The sequence below is a fragment of the Miniopterus natalensis genome, chromosome 12 (assembly GCF_054644295.1).
Source record: "Miniopterus natalensis isolate mMinNat1 chromosome 12, mMinNat1.hap1, whole genome shotgun sequence".
In the NCBI taxonomy this organism is placed as follows: Eukaryota; Metazoa; Chordata; class Mammalia; order Chiroptera; family Miniopteridae; genus Miniopterus; species Miniopterus natalensis.
Window position 1 is genome coordinate 36,576,330 of NC_142092.1, and position 14,267 is coordinate 36,590,596.

The 14,267-nt window shown below is 40.5% G+C and overlaps 1 protein-coding gene across 1 annotated transcript; it reads right to left on the minus strand.

The window, feature by feature from the left end:
* Nucleotides 1-472: 472 nt before the first annotated feature.
* On the minus strand, nt 473-12,873 carry ZFAND5 (zinc finger AN1-type containing 5). Its single transcript, XM_087822703.1, has 6 exons — nt 12,640-12,873; nt 8,445-8,604; nt 7,906-8,017; nt 7,160-7,263; nt 4,664-4,789; nt 473-3,978 (listed from the first exon to the last, which is right to left on the minus strand). The coding sequence occupies exons 2-6, from the start codon at nt 8,593-8,595 to the stop codon at nt 3,830-3,832; spliced, it is 642 nt and encodes a 213-aa protein (XP_087678829.1). The 5' UTR covers nt 8,596-8,604; nt 12,640-12,873; the 3' UTR covers nt 473-3,829.
* Between the last annotated feature and the right edge of the window lie 1,394 nt (nt 12,874-14,267).

A 14,267-nucleotide genomic window follows, 5' to 3' on the forward strand; every position in this document is an offset into this window, starting at 1 on the left:
ATAAGAATATGAAAAGATGCTCTACGTTGGCCCTGGGTTCAATTCCAGACAAAGGCATGTGCCTCAGTCACAGGCTCTATTCCTGGCCCAGGTCGACACACGTGCAAGAGGCAACCAATTGATGTGTCTGTCACATCCATGTTTCTCTTTCCCCTCCCTTCCCGTCTGAAAAGCAATGGAAAAAATATCCTCGGATGATTAAAAAAAAAGATGCTCTATATGATGCCATCAGGGAAACGAAATACCACTACACATCTATTGGCCAAAATCTGGAACAGACAACGCTAAATGCTGCTAAAGATGTGGAGCAACATGAATGCTCATACATTGCTAGTAGGAATGCAAAAATGGTACAGCCATTTGGAATAGTTCAGTAGTTTCTTACAAAACTAAACATATTATTATACAATCCAGCAATCAATCACACGTTTACCCATAGGAGTTGAAAACTTATTTCCACATAAAACACACCAATGTTTACAGCCACTTTATTCAAAATTGCCAAAATTTTGAAGCAACCAAGACGTCCTTCAGTAGGATAAACTGGCACATCCAGACAATAGAATATTATTCAGCACTAAAGAAAGATAAGCAATCAAGTCATAAAGACATGAAGGAAACTTGTGAATATTACTAAGTGAAAGAACCCAATCTGAAAAGGTTACATACTGCATGATTCCAACTATATGACATTTTGGAAAAGGCAGAATATGGACAGTAAAGATCAATGGTTAACCAGGGGTTGGGGCAGGGTGTAGGCAGAGGCAGTGGATTCTAGGGGCACTGAAAATACTCTGTATGATACCATAATGATGGATACATATCACTCATTATACATTTGTCCAAACCCATAGAATGTGTAACACCAATAGTGAACTTGTAAACAATGGACTGTGGGCGATTAACAAATGTACTTCTGTGGGAAGTGTTATTAGGGGAGGTTATACGTGTGTGAAGGGGAGGGAATATGGTTAATCTCTTTATACTTTCCTATCAACTTTACTATGAACCTAAAACTGCTCTAAAAAATGTCTAACAAATTTAATAGAGTACTATGTACCAGGCACTGTTACCATCCTTATTTAGATGAAGCAGCCTGGTTCCAGGGTCCATAACCCTCTTTAACACTATGATATACACTACTAGAGTTCTTTCCTCTTCAAATTGCAAAAACCAAGGGCTCAGTTTTAGATTAAAGCCCACTGCAGAATAGATTTGATAAAAGGTGTAGTCCAAGGTCATACAGCTAATTCATATGATTGTGGTTTGTCCTAGCAAAACATTTTTGAAGGGTGTGCAACGATCATCTTTGAGAAACGTGGCACAGTTAAAATGCTTTGTATCTCAGTGTATATGCCAAAGTTAAATCCCATTTTTAGTCTTGCCTAAGAAACATTCAGGTTTGAATGAAAACCTACATAGACTTAGCTGTCTTACACACTTAGGTTTCCTTTTCCTTAATTGATAAATTAAATCTTGCAATATCAAATCTGCCCTCAATGTTTCTGGTAAAAATGATTATGGAAACATTTATTCAAAGACCTTTATAGGCCAATGAAGATAAGGGTCCACACATAACCACTCTCTGATTTCAAAACCTTAAGATTTAAAATCTATCAAGTAAATGTTGACAGAGGTAGCACTGAGTGGGGGGAAATAAGTCGTTTTCAAACCTTAATTATCACTCAGTTGTGATTCTTCAGTATCCTTCATATATCATTATCTCATCATAGACTTCTACACATATTTTCCCCACTTGAAGCAAAAGTATCAACACCCTAAGAACTGTGACAAATGACAGTGAACCAGGGTAAGAATTTCCATTTCAAACTACCACTGAGAAGCCATGGTTCTGTTCTTGGACTGTTACCCCATGGGCAAAGTCAGAACACATCACTCTTATTCCTTGTTATCTCACATGACACCTTAAGACCAAGCCCATGGATTCATCCCTACTTTAGAGCCACACCCAATACAGAAGTAAAAAAACCTGTTTTTGTACAAATTGTCGTGCCTAAGGTGTTACCTATAAAACAAAGGGAAAGGGTAACAGACCGTAATTGTTCAAATGTCATTCCTCTCGTAAGTGCTAAGACTTTTAAGATCCTAAAAATGCCTATTCATTTCAAAAACAATTGCCTATTATGTACCATACTTGAAGATATTTTACAAAACTCATCTCATGGTTCTCCCTTGAACACATACTGAGATGGCAATAAAATAAAAACATCCATGCAAAGTACATATACAACTAAAAAGTTGTATGAGACATTTTCTAATCATCCCCCCTGTAGGATTTCTAACTATGGCTTAAAAACCCAATGAACAAGTGGAAGTCTCCCTCTGTACATGGTTTTTATTATTTACATAATACAATATAGCATCAATGCTGGACAGCATGATTATGTGCAATACATAAATATGAACTATCTGTACACATCTGCAAATCTAACTCAGAACTAAGGTACATAAAATTGAAAGCAAAACTGAATGCTTTAATAAAAGTAAAAACTAGGACTCAACACTGCAATAAATCAGAAGTAGTGCCTCGTGTACATACTTAACTATTTACAGATGAAAACAGGCATTACCACAACACTAATCTAACTATACTCATTTATATATAAAAAACACAAGTTTCTTACATCACAGAAAACCTTCCATTATAACACAGAAGTGATATTACCAGACAAGCATCAGTGAAGTATACTGCCTCTTCTAGTTGTTATTGTACAATGCTGTAAATAATGCAGCCCATGCAACACACCCAAGAACACTAGAGTCCTACACCCAAGTACAATTAATATGATAAAGCAGCCCTCTGCAAGTGGTGCTGGATACCACTAAGAAGTCTACTGCAGCCATGTTGGTTATGATTTTCCATGCAGAAGGGTACAGTTACATTAAGAACTGAAGTCTTTAAAAAAGCTTTAAACATTCTTTCTTGAACCAAAACATTCAACAAAAGATGCACATGAAAAATTAACTGTTCAGATACCTTTGCAACTTAAAATTCAGATGCATGTTATTCAATAGAGCTCCTGTATGTGAAAACCAAAAGTAGTTTTAATTTCTTCTTGTAAACAAATTAATCCTAGTGCAGTTCTGTACTACACATTTTAGCAATGAGAATAATGCAGACATCTTCTGGTGCAGGCCAGCACTATTAGCTTCAATGATAGCTCCAGACCGCTGCTTGATGATTTTACTCTTATAACCAGTTGCAATGTTTACCTTTCGCAGAATGTCTTATTTGACAGCTTTAAGACCAATTAGCCAGGCTTACATATGGCATCAAATACTGGTTTCATGAAAAGGTCTGATCCTCTTTATCACTTTCTTCCTGCTTCCAAAGAACATGTTGTAGAAATTAACAATGTGAAGTTTAACTATGGTAGAAGTAGACTGCCAGTCCTTTTCTGGTGTACCATTTTATAGAAAAATACAGGCACATAACACTAGCCAAAGATTATACCTTGATTGCATTCCCAAAAGGCAGATATGCTGCAAACATGCAGAGATTTCATGTGTTTTGTTTGGCACGTGGGAACTAAATTTTGTCCCTATTATCTGTGAAATTCAATTTGATGTGCAGATTTTCACCCAATTTTATTCAAGGGAGGGCATATACATTTTGTAGGGCTGTATCTATCCAATTCTGCCTGTAACAAACACCCAAACATCCTAAAATATCAATTAGAAGACAGACAAGTAATAAAGTAAAACTCTGGAGAACATCAAAGGAAAATGGCCATGCATCTGCTCTTTAATGTTTTCCTACGATATATTAAAATAAAAACAAAGTTTCAGTCTCTTCACAAGTAGTAATTTATATTCTCTGGATTTTTTCAGCCACAACAACTGGATTCTCTTTTCTGATTTTTGCTGCAGCTTCTGCTTTGTAATCGTATGGACAGTTGTGCTTGTCAGAGTAACGGTGAAGTCCACAAAACAAATTTCCACACCGGCAGTCAAACCCTGTACACACAAGAGGAAGCAGTCACTTGGGGACTTGTAGCAATTAAAAGGAAAAAAAACTGACTTACTCACTATAGAAAAGGAACCAACTTTTCATAGCTCTATGCAACATGAAAGACAAAGTCTGTCACTTCAAACTTTGAAACAGCTTTCAAATCACCTGACATGGTCAGAAATTCAAATAACTATTTTCCATAAACTTTTATTGATGCCACACAGGGTAGAAATTGCATACGCTCTGGAACCAGAATGACATGGCTTTAAATCCTCCTCCTACCATATGTTAAAATAGGTAATGTTTCAAGTGAAAACCAGGGAAAGACAACCAATTAAAGAAACAATTGAAAAGTATCTAAATATTTTGTGCCTGGCTCAAATTTCAGCTACCTTTTCTGCAGGAGAACACAGGAAATAATAAAAAGGAATGAATTTTTATCAAAACAATGAAGGAAAGTAATTCATAAGGCATAAAGTTAAAAGATTTCATGTGATTAGGGAGACAAAAGGAAATCAAACTAGACTTCTTCCCATTATCCCCCTTTCTAGGCCACTCTGGAAACTTCCTATTCCTGAAAGTCAATCCTTTTGTTTTATGTGTAAGACCAACTGGCCCTTATGAAGGGGCCAGGAGCTCCTTGTTGAACCCTAGCTGTAAAATATATACTCTTCATTGTGTCTGTAATACCTGTAAGGCCTACTTTCTTTCTGCACATGAAACATCTGTTCTTCTTTGGTTTGGGTAACTCAGGAGCTTTTTCTTCACTTTGAGAAGTACTGGGCTGAGAAACTGACGAGCTGGGCTGAGTAACAACTGAAAAATAAGGGTACAAATTAGAAATTTATCAAGAGTTCACTGGCTACCAATTAACCAATTAGCTAAGTTAAAAAAACACACAAAACCTTAAGATTCTTAGTACAAATGTTTAAAAGCCCTTCTTAAAAACATGTACTTAAATTGGGTATTTTATATCAGAACTTACAAATTTAAGAATTTCTTGCCAATCAACATACTTGTTTTTCTAAAACTATCACTCCATTGAAATTCTTTTAAACTCACTCTTTGCAGCTAGTACCGACAAACAAAATCCCAATTCTGAAAGTTTTTAAAGCCCTAAGAGATGCTGACCACATGCTCAATTTTTCCATATTGCAATTGCCTACATGTAAACGTCTTAATTAGGGCTGTTCAAATTCATTATTACTCAGTAAATAAAGCTGACAACTTATACTTACAGAAAAAATAAAGATTGTGTAGACAAGTAAAATCCAAATCACTAATCACTGTTTCAGGTCCTAAAAATCTCACAATAATTACTTTCGCCATTTTAACAAGTGCTTTATTGTCTTACGTAGAAGAGCTGGAAGATTTTTTAAGTTTCTTTTGAAAGATTAGCAAACACTGTCTTTAGGACAATGTAAATAACTTGTGAAGTTGTGACTTTAAGACTGGTAAGGATTTTACAGATAAAACAAGAATTTCTGATTTACATTATGAAGTCCATTTCTCTACCCAAAAGGCTTTAAGTTTTAGCTTAGACATGACATCAACAGAATTTGTTAAGATGAAGGTAAAATTGCAGATTACTGGAGTAAAGCCCACATTTCCACTAGCTATTTACCAACTTTAATTCTTTTATAAAATTCAATTACATTAGAAGCATTGTAAATTGAGCTTTAATATAATCCAAACCCCAAGAATAGCAAATTAATGTATGCAATGCTAAAATTACTCTCAAAACAATGGGCCAGCACCAATGCTAGTAGCATAAATCTAAACTCTAGACACAAGCCAATTGGTTTAATGACAACTTACTCTCAAATTCTCCCCCAAATTTATAACTCATCTGCACTACTAACTTATCCAGTGAGATCAATAGCCTAATATCAAACTATTCCACCTGTTTGTTACTTATTCCTAACAATCTACTATAACAACCTCAATATAATTTTTCCTGCTGGTATGACAATAGTTTGGGGGCAGGGAGGAGTGACAGCCATTTCCCTGGCCACACTTGAAAACTAAACAATGGTTCAATATAGATAAGGGTGGTGGTGTTTTTTTTAAAAAAAAAGATACAGAAAAAGGGCAAAGAAACAACTACAGAATTCCCACTAAGAGATAATAAATTCGGAGATTAGCTACAGATCTAATCCGAAAGAGTACTGTTCCAAGGCCAGACTAATTTTGTGTTTAAAAAAAAACAAACCAAAAAACCTAAAAGCTCTGCACACTCTCTCACAAACACACACTAATTTGGTCTGCTTTTTTCAGAAAAATGGAACTCATTTCAAAATACCAAATATGGAATCACTTGCTCAACTTAAAAATTTTCACCTTAACTTTATATAATTAAGATTGATATAGTTCACATAAGCTTGTGATGTTATGTGATGCTAAAAAAAAAAAAAAAGCAAGCCTCCAAAGCAGATCACATATCCACTGACACTACTTCCTCACAATAAAGTTTTATATTGTGTTCAGTCAACACTACCAGGAAATAATGAACTGATCAGAAATGAACTATGTGCACTATAACATACACAGATCCTTGTTCCAGGCCTAGCACAGGTAATTCAAACAAGTCAATCTTCTGCCCAATACATCAGAGTACTTGTCGTTGCTATGTAAGTTAAGCACTGACTCAAAATCACTAATGAAAACCAAAAATGTCTTTCCATACTGAGTTTTAAACTCACAAAATATGGGATTGTACACTTCTCCAACTTGAAAGTTTTAGTATTTAATATGTTCTATTTCTTGAATATTTTCTACAATATTGACAATATGAAGACTGAATAGTTACTGCTTTTGATTTTAAAATTTTTTTCTTCGTAGCTTTGAAATTTAATCTATACAATTTCTTCTAGGTTTATAAATACCTTCTCTAGTGATTTAGATACCTTTAAAATATTACAGTAAACCATTATTTACATTATTAATACTTCCAGTCTCCAGATTATGAAGTTTGCCAATTTACTTGTGTGCAGGATGGTGGGGGGTGGGCAGAGAAGAGAACAGTGTGACAATTTCAGGCTCTCTAAAGAGAGTGGTTCTTGCTCAGTCTGTGTTTTTGGCTCTCTCCTTTCCTTGGTCCTTTGGTGGAAAGGAAGGAATCCCCCCACCAACCCTTCCTCATACTACCAAGTCCAGAACTGAACTAGAATTAAACAAAAAGCATACCTGGCTCTGACACCTCTGTTTTCGGGGTAGTAATTTTGTCCTCTCTTGAAATGCTCATTTCTGTCATTTGCTGAGTTACAGGCAAGGCAGCCACAGGCACATTTCTATTTGAGTTCAAGCAAACATTTTTAAAGATGTTAAGGGTACTTCTTCTTGAGATAATAAGTTGTCAGTTCAACTTTAAATTATATATTATTTCCAACATAATCAAATGGAGCTAAATAATCTAAAATTATAAAAGAATACTGGATGTTCAGCAAAAAATGGTTGAGAATAAAGAAAGCAATTTGATAAATGGCTCATCAATTCAAGGCTGCATATTTGTGTAAGTCACAATGTTTTATTATAGCCAACTAGGAATTTTTAGCTGTGCCTGTAATCTGTTCAAGGGCAAAAGGGGGCAGTTTTGCCAAAATGCCTTGTGTGGCATTAAAGTCTGCAGAGCCTCACTGCCTACAATCTCTAAACCTCAATTACAAGGAAATTAAAGCACAGCATTCTCAACACAGCATCCTTGGGGGTGTTATGGAGTGTGCTATAATATACATCTTTACTCAATGACCTACAAGATCATATATTAAAGATACTGAAATCCCTGACTGTGCAACACATGCAAAGCCAAGGGCATCTGATACATTAACATCCTTATTATATATGAACACTCATAATTATAATTGTATGGATAGCACAGATATCTTTATTTCCTCCTTGTATTACCATAAAAACTCTGAAATGATCAACCTTACCTTGATTTTTCAGATGTGCTGCCAGCAGCACCTTCACAGTTGTTTAAACTAGTGTCTGCTCTTTGTACAGATGCAGAATCTGAGGTAGGACTGTTGGAACCACTAGCTGTCCCTATTTAAAAAAAGGATTTGTAAGAAACAAAGCAATACTACATATGATCAATATCAAGACTATTAATAGGTAACAAATACTTGCATTTAATTAGATTAGTGATTTAAGCATTTTCATTGTGCTGCAGAATCCTACACTTGAGTATCCAAACAAAAATATATATTAAAAAGTTATATCCAGTGAATACAAGTATGAAACAAAACCTCCAAAAAGGAAAATGAAAAAGCTAGTCAAGATGCTTGCAGACAGTCATTCATTCCTGAGGTGGGTCATGCCAAGTACTTGGGCTGTTGCTTTAATTTCAAGCTTTTCTCAGGTCTTCTCTCTGAGCTTTCAGCATTGACTCTCAAGTCTTAGGCCCAATTCTTGGATCTATGTGTTCTGTTCACCAATTCTTCAAATGGGTTTTTCCTTGGAAACAACTTACCCATTGGGCTCATTCTGCCACTATTCTGCTGCCTCTGAAGATGCTCTTTGTAGCAAACAGAACACATTCCATTTGTCCTAGGATTCCCATAAAAGCCACATCCTGTACTACACAGCATGGGCCCTGGGGTCTGGTTAGTCTCCTGAGCCATATTTTTCTGCTATAAAAAACAAAACAAAGACAAAACTTTAGAAACTAGCATATAACCAAAATAAAATCACTAAATTAGTATATGATACACTGGCCACCAGTGTATGCTAAGTACCAAATCTATTTCTAAAAAAGGCCCAAATTGTGTTAATCATTAAAAAAAGAGTAGGCCAAGAAAATTATGAATATTTTGCTGCATTTATAAAACAAAGGGCATGAAAGGAATTGTGTTTTAGCTTGATAAATTATGACCTATAATGACTTCACATACTTTAGGACAAGAGTTAAATATTAAAATGTATTTATTTCACCTGTCACTATTGTTTTTTGTTTCAGTTTCTGAAAAGGTCACTCTCTCTGATGTCAGAATTATGTTTAAATCCATTTAGGCAATTGTTATCTAAGTTCCTTTCTACTCTCCTACACTTTGGTTAAAAATGTATTAACTGGAACTTGCAAATAGGAAAAAACTAGTCTTAATTACTGACTCTTAAGATCTATTAGTGGTTCTTTAAATTAGCTGTATAGTAGATGTAGCTCTAAAGTTTTCTTAAAACTAACACCTGAACATACTTGAGCTCGACTAGTAATTCAACAATTCTGCTACAGGGCAGGGCATTTGTACTTTTAAAGTGTTGCAACACCTTTATAGCAGACTGAAAAGAAAGCTGGTATATCATTCTAGCCTTTCCTGTTACCTTGGAACCAACAAGTGAAGCTCTAAGAATTCAGGGGGTCAGCTGCTTATGCTTTTATGTTCTGCATTTGAAGTGTGAAATCTGGGTCTGAATACTTGAAGTCAGTGTCTAAAAACCTGCAACACACAAATTATCAGCCATAGATTTCTCAGCCAAAGGCTGTCTTGTAACTTTTAACAAGAGTTTGTCTTTCTCATACCAGAAAATGAAATCCTGTCAAGCTCAATTTCAAATAAGGCAAAGTAAAGCAAATATAAACACACAACCTTTAGTAGTGGTTAATATTTAATGCTAGATTACCAGAAAACACTTTATACAGAAAACATACTCTTGTTTTTCCATAAGCCTTGTTAAAATTAGCACAAATATAGTAATATTTTGCTAAGTTTAGTAAATTTTCCTGAGTTAACAGAAAATATAACTATTTAAGGAAAATGTGGAGGGTTTCCATGACACCTAAAAATACGTATAAACATACAAAAAAGCATACTTGAGAACATTTAAAAAAAAAAAAATCATTTGCTCTAACTTGTCATTTAAATGTACCTTACTGTTGATAACAAGATCACTTATGATTTATTAAGTTATGAGCATTTCAAATAAGCGCAGGAAAGTACTTCAAGTTACAGCTTGCCATCTTCTGGAGTTTCATGTGGCTCCTTCCACTACTACTTCTAGAATACACTCTTTGGTGATTATTAAAATAATGTCTTAACAATTACTAGCAATTTTTTTAACAAAATTATTTTTAAGAAGGGTGAAAGAGAACTAACCAATTCTGACCTGGCCGAATCCTGACAATAGTATTAATTTAGTTGACTCTGTCTCTTTAAATAGTAAGTGGAATTTAGCTGACTCATTTTGGAGCAGAGTAGTGTAAACATTTCAACATCCCTTATGAAGTTTATAATAAACAACTTCAGCTGTTTTTTTAAAAATTTGAGAATATGTGCAAAAAATGCTTCAGATAATTGTTTATTTGCGTGCCCACTATGCCAGGTGTGTGAATCTTTATCCTAAACAAAAAGTTGTGCCATTCCTTGAACCCAGTTTAAGAATTATGCTAGCTCACACTTTCTATACTAATTTGCAGTGTCATCTGAACAGGGGCTTTAAAATTTGAGCCAACAAACATTAATATTTGTTAATCTGATTCTTAAAATCTTGTTTTATGTAAATAAAATAAATGGGAGGGCTCTCATCCAATGATTTCACCCACTTCGACATGCAATGTGTTCCTTCTTCAGAAACACATCTTCCTTCAATTCGCTAGTCTTCAACTCAGACACCAAGGTGTGTCTTCTACATAGCTTCTCATCTTGTAGTCTGTTTCCCCCTAGAAAGCCAGCTTTTAAATGCCATCACATGTGCACAGCTTGCCTTAATATTTCTCAGAAGCTTAGATCACATGGGCAGGCACTTCAGCCTGTCACAAGGCTGCAATGTGACAGGCTGAGCTGGATGGAGGCTCTCACATAAAGCCTAGTCAACAGGGGCCTCTGAAATCAGCTTCTATTTATATCCCAGAGCCTGCCAACTCCTACACAACCCCCAAAACTAAGGATGCAGCGTTCATACATCTAACATAATAAGAAAACAACACAAAAAGATGCCATTTAGGCTGCTATGGCTTTCCTGTAATGTAGGGAGGGTTAGGCAGCAATCTCAGATTCAATCTAGAGGATGCAAGCAGGCATCATTAATCACTAATAGAAGCCAAAATGGTCAGAGTTGTTTATAAAAACCAAGTAAGTGGAGAGAGAATTAAGGCAGAAAGAATCCTCGTTTAGCGGCAATTTCTTCTTTTTGGGGGGTGGGGAGGAAGCCTTGCTATTAGGTACTGTGGTTTCCTCCTACTTGGCAATGTTTTAAAAAAAAAAACACGGTACAATTACTATTTAGTACCTTTAAAGTTAATAGAAACTTGAGTATTATGTGTCGGCTCTATCATGTATAGGTGAAATATTTTTCTAGTTTTGGCTCCCTCTAACCTATAGCTTAAAACAACAAACACCAAACCTGGACATGCAACTGAGAAACTCTCCAGCCTCAAATTAAAAAAGCCTTTTTAAAACCTATGGAATTTATAAATGTTAAAAGATGTTAATAATGCCCACTCACCTGGAGTTGACACATGAGTTCTAGCCTCTAATCTATGTCTAACTAAGCCAGTGACCTTGGGCAAGTCCTCACTCTCCCTAACTCAGAGTTTCCTCTTTGCCAAATGGAATAGATTAGTATGATTTTAAAACGCTCCTTTCCAGGCTTAATACCGGGCCTGAGAGAGAAAAAACGGGAGAACTACAACAAATCCCTTTTCAGGATTATTTTAAGAAAAAACTTTAAAGATAAAATTGCAGTATTTCCCCTAGTTCAGTTCTAAAATCCCACTTTTAAAAACTGAGTAAAATGAAATTCAGATTTTTTTAAACCTGTAGTTTACCTGAATGCCTGGTTTAAGAACAGGGGCTCTGTGACCTATATTTCTTTACACTTGTATGTCCTTAGACCAGATTCTTAGGGGGAATTAAATCAATAAAGATAACCCAGGCATTTCCTAAAACACGGCTCCACGGAGGGCTTGCAACGGGAGCACAGAAATTCACGTTCACCAGCCTAAAATCACGAAACAAAGGGGAAGGTGCTCCATCTCCTTCATGAAAAGGATCTTGGGTCGAGAAACGCAAGCAGCGTTGAGAAAACTAAAACCCGACGACAGAGAGGACCCCTCACCCATATTCCAGCGGGTTTCAGAACAACTTCGGGTCCCCTGGTCCCCCACCCTTCGCCGAGCACAGGCCGCGCTCAGGAAAGCCCGACAGGGCCTTCTCCAAAAACCACTGAGTCATGCAGAACAGCAGCTCCGCACGACAGGCCGGCCCCTAAGGCTGCGGGCCCCGCACCGACCCCGGCCTTAAACGGCTCCCCGGAGGCGGCGGCAGAGCCGGGGGTGCGGCGAGCGGGGGCCGGGGGCGCGGCCGCCGCCACCTCCTCTTTGTCTGCCCGGGTCGGGCTGCCCACGTCGGGCGCCGCCGATTAGGGCGGCCGAGAGCCCCAACCCCCAGAGGACGCACGCCGGGTATTGTTCCCGACTGAGCGTGTGCGAGTGAACCGCGGGCGCAGGGACTCGAGCCTCGGGCCACGACGACAGGATGACGCCTCCGTCTTTGTGTTTCCTGAGCCGGCGGGCGGGCTCCCCTCCCCCGGACGCCGCCATCCGCGACCCGCTCGGGCCTCGCCGGAGTTCCGTGGCGTTCCGGCCCCCCCCAAGCCCAGCCCAGCCCAGCCCAGCCCGCCCCCGGCCCGGCACGAGCAGCCGGCGCCCTCCCCCATTTCCCACCACTCACCCTGCGTGAGCAGGAGGCAGGAGCCGGGCTAGCGCGCGACGCCGGCGCGGTGGGGCCGGGCCGAAGCCTCAGAGACGGGCTCGCCGGACGCCCTGGGGCCGCCGCCGCGGGCCGGGAGCGCGTAGGAGCCGCGGGCGGAGGTGGCGCCGCCGCCACGGGGTCCTTCTTTTGTTCTTGCAGCAGCACCGAGCGTGGCCGGGACACGCCGGAGCTCGGGAAGTGGGAGGAGGGAAGGGGGGGCGAGCAGAGGGGGAGGCGGAGGGAGGACCGCAGGCTGCGGCGGCTAACGCTGCTCGCGGCGCTCGCCCGTCGTCTCCTCACGCCTCCACCGGCGGCGGGTAGGGCCGATTCCGAGGGCGAGCCGGGCGGGCGCCGCGAGGACCGGGCACCCCGAGGGCCCTCTGATGGCGCTCTCCGTCGCCTGTGCCGCTGCCGACGAGGCCGTGGCTCCCGGGAGCGAGCGAGCGAGCCCGACTACATGCACTGAGGTCTGCGGTCCGGCCGACTGACGCTTCTCTCCGCCCCGCGCTCAGGCCGTGAGGGAGAGAGGGAGGGAGGGGCGGGGCCTATGCGTCAGCGAAACCCCGACGGCGGCGGGGAGCGCGGTGACGTTCGGCCCGACGCCCTGCCCTGCCCCCAGTCACCGGGTCCCGGAGGCGGGGCGGAGCCTGGGCGCGCGGCTGTCGCGCTGCGTGGAGTCACTGGCCGGGCTCCTGCCCCAGGGTGGAGCTGGAAAGAGCGAGTCCTAGGGAGGATGCGGTTCTATTTTTAACCCGATTGTTCGCCCTCAGCCTCCCTCCTCCGATTTTCTCACTCAACCTACTTTTCGCCGAGTTCTCACGCTTTTCCTTAAGCCCGGTTCTTACTTTGCAACTACCCCTCCCCCACCCCTCGAGAATTAGGAGGATCCTCCTCGGGAAGAGGAATGAGAACTGCTTTATGGCTTCGGGTCTTTTCGCTTGTTTATTAAGTCGCCGCCCGCCCCGCTCCCTCCCGCCCCCTCTCGGTTGCACAGTCCGGCGCGAGCGTCGCGCCGACGCGGCCGGGAAGGAGCTGGGCCTCCGGCGCTCGCTCAAGGTCACCGGGGGCCGTGCAGAGTCCGTCCGGGAGCGCCCCGCGGTCTCGCTGCCCGCCCGGGGCCCGGCGTCCCCGTTCTGAACACACTGGTTTGGCCAGCCTGCGAAATCCCTGGAAACTGACTATTCCGGCAAAGCGTCGTGACCTGGGAGAGCACCGAATGTTCTCCTCAAGCAGTGGAGTTAAGGGACAAACAAGGTAGACCTGAGGCAGAAATCAGGAAGGAGGAAACGTTGCAGGAGGAAGTTCAAGAGGGGGAAGGTATTAAGCAGACAATTCACACATGAGGCACAGGGCCCAACAAATTTGAAAGGGTGAGTAAACTCAAAACACTGAGAACCTTTGCGAAGCACCAAGAAAAAACCCCACTTCCAGCTGACCTCTCCCAGCGACTTCACTTCAACTCAAAAGGACAAAATTACTGAGATAGGAAGGACTTGCGATGTTTTCTCGTGACCAAAGAGTAATGAATAAATAGGAATGTTTAGGGCTTATATTATCCACCATTGAGAATGAAGTGAGAGGTTCCTTCAGTGTATTTTAAATAATGC

Bases quoted from the DNA above. Each gene is read 5' to 3' on its own strand.
- ZFAND5 (XM_087822703.1), bottom strand. From the start codon at position 8,595: ATGGCTCAGGAGACTAACCAGACCCCAGGGCCCATGCTGTGTAGTACA. The intron at 4,790-7,159 runs GTATGCTTTTTG...CTTATTTTTCAG, and splicing joins AACAGAGGTGTCAGAGCCAG to TTGTTACTCAGCCCAGCTCG. The intron at 3,979-4,663 runs GTATTACAGACA...TTGTGTGTACAG, and splicing joins AAAGAAAGTAGGCCTTACAG to GGTTTGACTGCCGGTGTGGA.